Source organism: Apium graveolens, chromosome 7 (assembly GCF_009905375.1).
Source record: "Apium graveolens cultivar Ventura chromosome 7, ASM990537v1, whole genome shotgun sequence".
NCBI lineage: Eukaryota > Viridiplantae > Streptophyta > Magnoliopsida > Apiales > Apiaceae > Apium > Apium graveolens.
The window spans coordinates 149683193-149694169 of NC_133653.1; the positions used below are offsets into that span (position 1 = coordinate 149683193).

At 43.9% G+C, this 10977-nt stretch overlaps 1 protein-coding gene across 1 annotated transcript; it reads left to right on the forward strand.

The window, feature by feature from the left end:
• Window positions 1-1062: 1062 nt before the first annotated feature.
• LOC141674112 (uncharacterized) lies at window positions 1063-3081 on the forward strand. Its single transcript, XM_074480837.1, has one exon. The coding sequence runs from the start codon at window positions 1063-1065 to the stop codon at window positions 3079-3081; it is 2019 nt and encodes a 672-aa protein (XP_074336938.1).
• Window positions 3082-10977: the final 7896 nt, after the last annotated feature.

The following is a 10977-nucleotide window of genomic DNA, read 5'->3' on the forward strand; positions in this document are numbered from 1 at the left end:
TCAATCCCATCATCGGGCAGAACAAGATATGGAAAGTGATGGTAGATACAGACAGCTCGGCCAATATACTGTTCCACAAAACCTACTGCAAGATGAACTTGGCGGGAGAGCAACTAGATCCCTATAACGAGGCCCCCTTTTACGCCATCGGAGGACATCCTATTCAGTTCAAAGGAACGATTACTCTTCCGGTCCTCCTGGGCAAGTTGCCGTGTACCGTCGAGAAGCTGGTGAAGTTCTATGTGGTTCGGATTGAAATCCTGTATAATGCAATATTTGGCAGGTCCTTCTCATCAACCTTTGAAGCAGTGGAGTCTATACCCCACCTCAAACTCAAGTTCCCAACTGAAAAAGGGGTAGGAGAAATGAGGGGCGATCAAGAAACCGCCCGAATCATAATGCTCGAAGACCTTGAGAAGGATCAGGAATATGAAGGGCCAGATGGAACTGAGAAGAGGAAGCGGGCAGAATCCGAACCCAGCGGAAGCCGGGAAACATTGAACATCGAGCTGGAAAAATTTGGGGCCGATCTCTCGAGCCCAATTGCCGAACCCGCAGCAGAGACCGAAGAAGTGGAATTGTACGCAGGCCATTCGGGAAAGATGGTTCGGATTGGAAAAAATATGGGGGCGGATCTGAAGGCAAAAGTAATAGCTGTTATCCGTCAATACCATGATATGTTCACCTAGGGGCCGGAAGATATGCCCGGATTGGATCCCAAGACGATAACGCACTGCTTGAATGTGCAGCCCGAGGCCAAGCCGGTAAAACAAAAGAAGAGGACATTTGCAGTCGAACGATAGAAGGTAATAGAAGCTGAAGTGGAAAAATTGTTAGAAGCCAAATTTATCGAGGAGATCGAGTATCCCGACTGGCTAGCCAATGTGGTGGTTGTGAAGAAGTCGAATGGGAAATGGAGGATGTGCGTGGATTACACGGATCTCAATAAGGCATATCCGAAGGATCACTACCCCTTGCCTAACATCGACCAACTGATAGACGCAATGGCAGGATATGAGGTACTTAGTTTTTTGGACGCTTTTTCTGGTTCATCAAATTGCTATGAATGATAGGGATGTGCCCAAGACAGCGTTCATAACTCCGAAGGGGACTTATGCTTATATTAAAATGCCCTTCGGACTGAAGAAAGCTGGAGCCACATTCCAGCGAATGGTGAACAAGGTCTTTAAAGAGCAGATCGGAAGGAACATGGAAGCATACGTGGATGATATGATAGTAAAATCACTATTCCGAGATCATGCCGAAGACTTAAAGGGATGCTTCGAAATGCTCCGAAAGAACAACATGAGGATCGATCCGAACAAATGTACCTTCGGAGTCTCTAGTGGAAAGTTTCTCAGGTACATGGTCAACGCCCGGGGAATAGAGGCGAACCCAGAGAAGATCGAAGCAGTAATCAATATGGAACCTCCCAAATGCATCAGAGATATACAGAAATTGACAGGTCGGCTCGCCGCCCTTCGGCGTTTTATTTCCCGGTCAGCCGAGAAAGCACTTCCCTTCTTCGCCGTGCTCAAAAGGTCAAAGAATTTTGAGTGGGGGCCCGAATGCCAAAAGGCGTTCGAAGAAGTAAAAGAATATTTGACGAAGGTACCACTCTTGATGAGGCCCGATCCGAAGGAAACTCTTCAGCTTTATCTAGCTGTGTCCGACAGAACTCTGGGGGCCGTCCTTGTGAAAAATTATGAAGGTAATCAACATCCCGTGTTCTACGTGTCCCATGTCCTCAAGGATGCGGAGACGAGGTACCCCAACGCCGAGAAATTCGCATATGGGTTGGTTATGGCCTCCCGAAAATTGCGACATTATTTCCAAGGCCGGACGGTCCAAGTTGTCACCAGCCAGCCTCTGAAGAAGATTTTGACTAGGCCCGAAGCCTCTAGAAGAGCCGTAGCATGGTCCATCGAACTCGGGGAATTCGATCTCGAGTACGTTCCCCGAACGGCAATTAAGGCCCAGGCTTTGGCCGACTTCATGGTTGAATGCACATTCTCGGGCCCGAAGGATCTTTCACCTGATGAACAACTAATCCGGATCCCAGGAAAATGGAAGCTTTTTATACATGGGTTGGTAGCCGGAAAAAAGTGTGGGGCCGGCTTGATCCTCTCGAGCCCCGAAGGATTTGAGATATGCCAAGCTATAAGGTTTGACTTCCCTTTGACAAATAATGAGGCCGAATATGAGGCCCTCCTCGCAGGCATAAAGCTGGCCCGAAGCCTTGAGGTGAAACACCTAAGGGCCTTCAGCGACTCCATGTTGGTCGTGAAACATTTCACGGGGGAGTATGAACAAAGGGATCCCCGAACGAAAGCCTATGCTGCCAAGGTACGTGATGTTTCTTTATCATTTGAAACCTTTGAACTAAGTCAAATTGGCAGAGAGAACAATTCTAGGGCAGATGCCCTTTCCAGGCTAGCTTCGGCCGAGACACAGAACTTAACTGGTTCTATTTACCTCACCGAAGCCAAGACGCCTTCGATCGAGAAGAAAGAATGTCTAGAAATTCACCAGGGGAGTGACTGGATGACCCCCCTCAAGAACTTTTTGGAAAAAGGCATTTTACCACCCGACCGAAAGGATACGCTGAAAATTAAATACAGAGCATCGAACTACACAATAATCAATGGGCGGATGTATCGCCGATCAGTCAGTCAACCCCTTCTGCGCTGTTTGAACAACGAAGAACGGCAACAGGCTTTGGAGGCAGTGCACGAAGAAATTTGCGGCCAGCACCTGGCTGGTCGGTCGCTCGCCTTTAAAATTCTCCGACAGGGATTCTTCTGGCCCACTGTGAGGGCCGACGCCAGCGACTATGCAAAAAGGTGTGTACAGTGCCAGCTGTTCGCCACCGTCCCGAAACAGCCCCCAGAAGAAATGACCTCTGTACTAAGCCCAATTCCATTCGCCGTATGGGCCATGGACATAGTTGGCATACTGCCCACTAGCACGAAGCAAGTGAAATACTGCATAATCGCCATCGACTACATGACCAAATGGGTCGAAGCCCGTCCTCTGTCAACCATAACCGAAGAAGCCGCAAAAAAGTTCTTCTTAAAATAGGTCATTCTCCGATTTGGCATTCCAAAAACATGCATCTCAGATAATGGAACTCATTTTATTGGAAATAAATTCTGAAAGTTTATGCACCATTTCGAAATCGAACATAAATTTAGTTCAGTCGCCCACCCGCAAGGAAATGGGGCAATCGAGGCAGCAAACAAAGTGATATTCCGAGGAATAAAAAAGAGGTTGGGCGAGGCAAAAGGAAGATGGGTGGAAGAACTCCCTTGGATCTTATGGGCCTACCGAACCACCCCCCGGACATCAACGGGAGAAACTCCTTTTAGAATGGCCTATGGAACTGAGGCCCTAGTTCCTGTTGAAGTGGGCTTGGAATCGTACCGAACTGAGACCTACAATGTGGAAACTAATAGCTTCGGGTTGAAGGCGAATGTAGACTTACTAGAGGAAGAGAGAGAAGCCGCACATCAAAGGAACATGAGGTATTTAATACAAGCGGCACAACACTACGACTCCAATATGAAGAAAAGGTCCTTCGGAGTAGGAGACCTAGTCCTAAGAGAGTTGGCCGCATCCATGCCGGCCAAACAAGGAAAGCTCCAGCCTAACTGGGAAGGGCCCTATAAGGTGATCGAGGTCGTTCGTCCTGGAACCTATAAGCTCGAAACATTGTCAGGCGAAGCAATCAAAAACACTTGGCACGCCAGTCGCCTTCGAAAATTTTATCAGTAAGAAATTTCTTAAAAGTTTGTATTTGAATTATATGTGAAGAATGTAAACAATTTAACTAAATAAAGATGCATTTCCTGTCAAATTTCTTTATTAATACGAGCTACGGCCGCCCGAGTATTATCTGAGGGCGATCCCGAAGAAGATAAACCCCTCGGCCGCCGCCCTTGTCTAATTTGTTAATTGAACGACATAAGGGGCAATCGCCCAAAACCCGAACATCACTACACTATTATGACAATTTGAAATTGGTAAATGCGAATTAAGGGCCTTAAGGGGTAATCCAGGGATAACGCCCTATCATTCGTCTTCCCTTAATCATTATTAAAAAAGGCCTAAGGAACCCCTGTCCCGGGGCGTTCAAAAGAAGAACATGGTCCTTCGGCCTCAATCAGGTGAAAATAAAACCCAAAACCAGGTTTAGGGGCGATCCCGAAGAAGACCTTCACTTGGACGAATGAACCATGACCTGCTGATCTAGGGGCAATCGCTGAAAGATCAGCACCCCTGTTCCTTCGCCTGAATTCAGTAAAAGGATTAACAGCCCGAACGCACCTTCGGCCTTTAACCCTTGGGGCCGTAGGGGGTAATAAGGTAGCAATTCATTAAGATCGTTAAGGCGAATGAATAAGCCAAAGATACGATTCATTTTTCATATTAAAATTGTTAAAATTGTTGAGGCAGAAAGCCGAAGATACAATTCATTAAGATTGTTAAGGCGAATGAATAAGCCGAAGATACGACTCATTTTATTCAAATTATTAAAATTGTTAAAGCGAAAGAAGCCAAAGATACAATTCGATAAGTTCGTTAAGGCGAATGAATAAGCCGAAGATACGATTCATTTAATTCAAATTATTAAAATTGTTAAGGCGAAAGAAGCCAAAGATACAATTCATTTTGTTAAAGATTGTTAAGGCGAATGAAGCCAAAGATACAATTTATTTTCGTTAAGGAATCAATAACGCCGAAGAGACGATTCGTTTTAATTGTTAAGGCGGATGAAGCCAAATATACAACAATTAAATGCAGTTGGACAATGCTGATGAAAAACAAAAGATGCATTAAAATATAAAACCCTGAAGGCTAGTTAAATTACAAAAGCCCGAAGGCAAGAGTACCAATTACAAATACCAATTACAAAGAGTACCGATTACAAAAAATAGAAATACAAGAAGACGAACGAAGAATGTCGCTGCAAGAGTTGGGTACGACCATGGAAACACCAACGGCAAACTTCGCAACAAGATCATCTTCAGTCATGTCAAGCACCTCAGTGCTGAAGGTTTAGGCTTGAGGGTCTTCATCCGAGAACTCTTCGTCTTCGCCGGAGGAGACAGGAGGGACTTCGACTGCTGGCCGGCCGATAGGATCCTCCAGGCTGTCATCCAGCAACTGCTTATAATCCCAGTTCAGGCCATGGGCCTTCTCCAAGATATAGTCAGCACCGAACTGGAAGCAGCGCTCCTCCGTCAGGTCCAGCTGTTTTTGCTTCTTCCGAAACTCCTTTCGGGACCTCTTCAGCTGGACGTTCCGGTGGGAGATCCTCCAGTTCGCCCTCTCCAGTTCAGTCTCCAGCCGAGATCTGTCCTCCTTCAGCGCGGTGGCCTCGACCTCGTTCTGGGCTTTCACCCTTACGAGTTCCTCCTCGGCCGCCGTGGCCCTCCTCTCCAACTCCTTCACCTCGGCCATCCGAGTCTCCATGTCCTTAACCTTATCCTCCACGGCTGCGGCCCAAGGGGCAGCCTGCAAAAGGACGACAAAAATATTACTAAAAGGTGCCGAAAGGAAAAAGATGGACAAAAAAATAGAAAGATTAAAAAACGTACCAGGGACAGGAAGGACAGAAGCTCCGTACAGGCCTCGGTAGCAGAGGCCGAAGTAAAGGTCGGAAGATCGACCAGAAGCTAGAGGCCATGGCATAGGTCCGAAGCCACCTCCTTCATGGATTACCGGGCTGGATACACAGTGTGGTCGGACGTGAGCACGCCCCACCCTGGGAGATAAGAGCGCACAATCCCCTCCTTGCTCCGGGTCCCCTTGGAAGGGTTTCCCTCTCCCATGTACTCCAGATCGTCCCCCTCCTCGGCCTCAGAAGCCGCATGAGATTGGTGGGGCGACGGAGCTTTCTCGGTTTGAGCCCTCTCGCCTGTGCCCTCCGAAGGATCTGGCGTAGCCCCTGATCGGCGACCTTCTTCGCCGCCTCCTCCGCCGCCTTCTTCTCGGCCGCCCTGGCCTTTTCCTCTCGATCAAAGCCTCCCTTGAAGACACTAAAATATGGAGGGGAAACAAGTTAGTCCAAGCATATATAATCGAATGCATAACAAGAAAAAGCAAATATACAAGTGATGGGACAAAACTAAAGAAAAAACAAAGGAAGAAGTTTTGTTACCCCCACCCCACAAGCTGAAGAGCCAGTCCTTGTCCTGAAACTCTCCAGGACCCAGCTTCTTCACATTGACGTCCATCAACGCTGTGTAATTTTCCTTCTCCTCCAAGGTCAAGCTCGGCATGAGAAGCAGCGCGGGATTCACATCTCGCCAAACCGACATAGCCGCCAACCTTGGACCACTCACATAACACCAATGAGTGTGAGTGGATTTATTGTTCGAATTGGTCGCCGTCCAATCCACGTCGCCCTGCTCGACGGGCGATGGTGTAAAAACCAGGACTCTTCGGATTCTTCCGAAAATCATAATGTTACCAGAATAGGCGAGTGCTGGGTACGATCCCAGCGTGAAGACACCTGTTCTGGAAATAGTTAATATGGATGAACCCGTTCGGGTCCATCTGTCCGACGGCGATGCCCATCTGGAAGAAAAGGTGCTTGATCAGCTTCAACGGTAGCACCCTCAAGCCACACTTGAAGGCCGCCTCCGAAACCCCTACGGCGCAGCCTCCATATCCATCCGGCACCCTGGGAGTATCGTAGATCCTTTCACCCTCCCTCGGCGCGTACAGCCAACAAAGCCCTCGAGGGACAGAGTAATCATCATACATCTGAACTACGCGTCCCTTCGTCAGTTCAGATCGATTATTGGCTGCGGGATAGTCAGCAGCCGAACTATATAGGGCCCGTCCCGTCCACTCGGGGCGAATGGAAGACGTTCCCACCAAGCTGTTCGACAAGGGGTCCCAAGAATCTGGGGGACGGTTTGCTCGGTCCATGTCCCTATATCAGGAACAGAGAGACATTAGTCCATGTACTCGGATTAGCAGACATAAAAGAAAAAATAAAAACCCGAGTACACGTCCCAGGACCGAACGAATTAGAACCCAGGAGGCGGTTTCCGAAGGCTGCTCCTGAGGCAAGCCCTCCCGAAGGATGTTCTTGCCTACAGAACCTTTCGCAAACATCTCACTCCAGACCACATGTTTACGCCCTGGGTCGGCTCCCGAAAGACGTTCTAAAACCAAGAAATCCCGAAGAATGTTCTTGGTCAGAAAACGCCTCGCATGCCATCTTTAAACCCGTGGGGCCCCCTCAAAGTGGTAAAACCCGGAAAAACTTCTATTACCTACCCAAAAACCCCAAACAAATACAATGACACACGCACAAAACCCAGAAAAACCCCATGAACCCAGAACAAAACCACTAAGTCCACATGCAAACATCCTAAAACACAGAAAACTGGCATGCAAATTCAAAACTGGAAAACAAGAAAAGGGACTTACTTATTTGGAGGTGTTCTTGGATTGAAATGGGATAATCTGGGAAGACAGAGTTGCTGTTGCCCATAGTTGGAAGATTCACCGCAATTTGTCACTATGTATGGAGGAGTTAAAGTGATAAAAAGAAAATGAAATGCACAAATGGGCTTATATAGGCGCCTAAAATAAATTCAGAAAAGTGACATTTGGGGGTTTTTGAAATGGACGTCCCAGATCAAAACGGTTGATATTCAACGAATGAGATTGAGCCATGGAACGACGTGCCAACAGCTGTCACATTAATGCACTGCAAGTCCCCACTAGCTTGCCACGTGTACGACCGAAGATCGAGGCGGAATTGAAGCGATCGCCCTAGGGTTTCTTCACCCCAATATGGGCCGAGACCGGTGTCCGTCGGCCAGCCCGAAGGCCCAACCGAAGGACAGGGACATGTTGGTTATAGGCCCAACAGGGCCCATTGAACGAAGGCCCAATATGCGGTTAAGCTACTGGGCCGAAGGACCTCCAGGCCCGCGAAGCGAAGGCCCACGAAAGCCCAGGCCAAGGCCCACTACTCGCAGACCGTTGGACAGAACAAGGGACATAACGCCCCTTTTTCACTCCCTCCTTAATGAGTTGTAACGGCTGGACATTCAAGGCAGAATTGAGTATAAAAACCCTTATGAAGTAAGACAAAACATACACACATTCTCTCGTAAACACTCTGCTTTTCTTGTATTATTACCCTATTCTTACAGCCAGATTCTGATTCTCACACCGGAGGTGAATCGGGGGTGCAAACCCTCGCATTCTCTTCATTTTCAGGTACGGCCGAAGGCACCTTCAATCCAGCCGAAGTCTGTTCAAGTGACCGAAAGGATCTGGTGTAGCACTAACTATTATTATTAGTAATCTTTCAAATCTTATCTATCCTGCAACTATATACAATGACGGGATGGTTCAATGTATTACGGTGACCTTAATCAGTAATTTTTTGCTACGGAATATTTCCTAATCTGAATGTAGTTTTATGATTTAGTGTGTTCAAACAAAAGAGGATGACATGTAATAAATCCTAGTTCCAATTATTTTAACCAATATATTACGGTTTTTCAGTTTTGAAAGCTAAAATACGGAGGTGAAGTCGGCCGAAACAATTGAAGAGACAAGGCGAAAAATGGACTAAAAATAGTCAAAAATTACTTAAAATATATATTAATTTATCACGTTTCAAAATGCTACATAATATAATATTTTATCTATTTCTTTAATACCACAAACGTTACTTCATGTAATTTTTATGGTGTTTTTTGTTTTTTTTAAATTTTGAGGTTCTTATGGTGCGTCATCGTGGAGTCGGAAATATTATTTAATATTATGTTTTTAATACTTATATTTAAATTAAATTTTTTTTAAAATTTAAGAGTGTAACTTTATTTAACAATTTTTAATTTTTTACGGTTCAATAATTCCCTTTTGGATTTTATAAATATTAGAATAAAAGACATATCTAATTTAACAATTTTTAACATTTTAGAATTTATCAATCCTCGTTTGGCTTTTAAAAATATTAAAAAAGAAATTACTAAAACATACACCGAGTTAGGAACGGTCCTAAACCCCTAGGAATCAAAAATGTAAACTCTAAATTAAACAATTTTAAAATTTAAGGGTATAATCTAATTTAATAATTTTTAATATTTTAGAATTCATCAATCCTCTTTTGAAATCTAGAAACAATTTTTTTTAAAAAAAATATTTATTTTAGTATTTAACAATTTTTTATTGGTTTTAAAAAATTAATATGTGTAAAACTCTAGATAAAGTAGTGTTTTGGGTTTAAAACGCCCAAAACGCTACCTGATTCAGCGTTTATAAAATAAGAAAAAAAATTGTACCTCTATGCGCGTGGTCACGTGACAATTTGAATCATAATTTACGAATTACCTAAGTTATATTTTGAAATATTTTTTTTAACCTGAGGTTGAGGTACATTTAGGGCTGACACCAGTTAAAGGTGCAGTGCATGCTCCCTCTCGAGACATGACATTCGTTAAAGGTAGGGATGGCAATCAGGTCGATCGAAACGGGTTTATCAAAAATCAAACTCGAACCCGATTATTTTTTTCAAACCCGAACCCGGAAAAACCCGAACCACCAAACCCGAACCCGAACCCGAACCCATCGGGTTCGGTTCGGATTCGGGTTTGTAGATCACTATCAAATTACACCTTAATTTGCACAAACTCTAGTGAAAAATTACTAGGATTTGGTTTGAGCAAAGTGCTCGTAAATATGACGATATTGAATTTTTTGGGATTGAATTAGAGGGTTTTGAGAAGACAATGGATAATATACCTCTATTAATAAAATTGTTGGTGAAATAATGCAACAATCTTGAACTTTAGTATACTTGTAGTAAAAATGCTGCTAAAAAAATATTTAAACAACTTTAATGCAATAGTTTGTAAAAAGTATATTTTTTTAGTATTAATATTAGTAATGTATTATATTATATATTATATTATTACTTATAAAATATAAAATATTATTTATATATTAACACCGGTTTCGGATCGGGTTCGGGTTCGAGTCAGAACGGAACGAGTTTCGGGTTTTCGGGTCGGGTTCGAAACGGTATGCCTTAAAACCAAACCCGACCCGAAAATGGTTCGGGTTTAAAAATCAAACCCGAACCCGAATCCAAACCCGAAATATTCGGGTTCGGTAAAACCGGATCGGATCGGTACAGATCGGGTATTTATCGGTTCGGTACAAATTGTCATCCCTAGTTAAAGGTGTTGTACATGTTTCCTTTCGAGACATGTGTGCATGACTATTACTCTCTTTGTTTCATTTTATTTGTGTCTTGACTTTTCTGCACACATCTCAAAATGCATTGACCGCATAGTAAAAATTATTATTTTCAAATTTCTTTTTGTAAATAAAAGTTTAAGTTATATATTTTTATTCAGGAAAAGAAAATTTTAAAAATTATTATTTTAACAATACGGTCAAAGCACCTAAAAATGAGTGCAGAAAAGTCAAACGACTATTAAAATGAAACAGACGGAATATATGAATATGAGACATGTGTGAATGAGTATTATATGAGTATTATATTGTGTTGATAAAAAGCTGATATTTGCATGTGAAAGTCGTGGCTTGGACTCCTGGTCCTGAGAGTAAGAAAACATTGGCAAAGGAAACGGTAAACGGGAGATGGTTTTTCATATTGAACGGAAAGACGAAGCTTCAAAAATCCATCATGAGTGCAAAATACCGTCGTCCGTACACCCGGACTGAAGAAAAAGAAGAGGAAGAGAGTTGTGAGCGAAGACAGAAGATCCGGTGGCAGAGGCAGAATGAAGCTCCTGGCTGCCAATAGATATAGAATAACCAGAGCTAGTACAGCAGCAGGGAATCTGAGAATTAATAAAAGAGACCCAGTCACAAAAAAATGTGTAATATAAGGTCGAGCCTTGTTGAATGTGGTTTATCAGATATTGAAAGTAAGAAGTATGTGAAATACTCCCTCAGCCCCTTTGAATAGTT

Bases quoted from the DNA above. Each gene is read 5' to 3' on its own strand.
- LOC141674112 (XM_074480837.1), top strand. From the start codon at position 1,063: ATGAATGATAGGGATGTGCCCAAGACAGCGTTCATAACTCCGAAGGGG.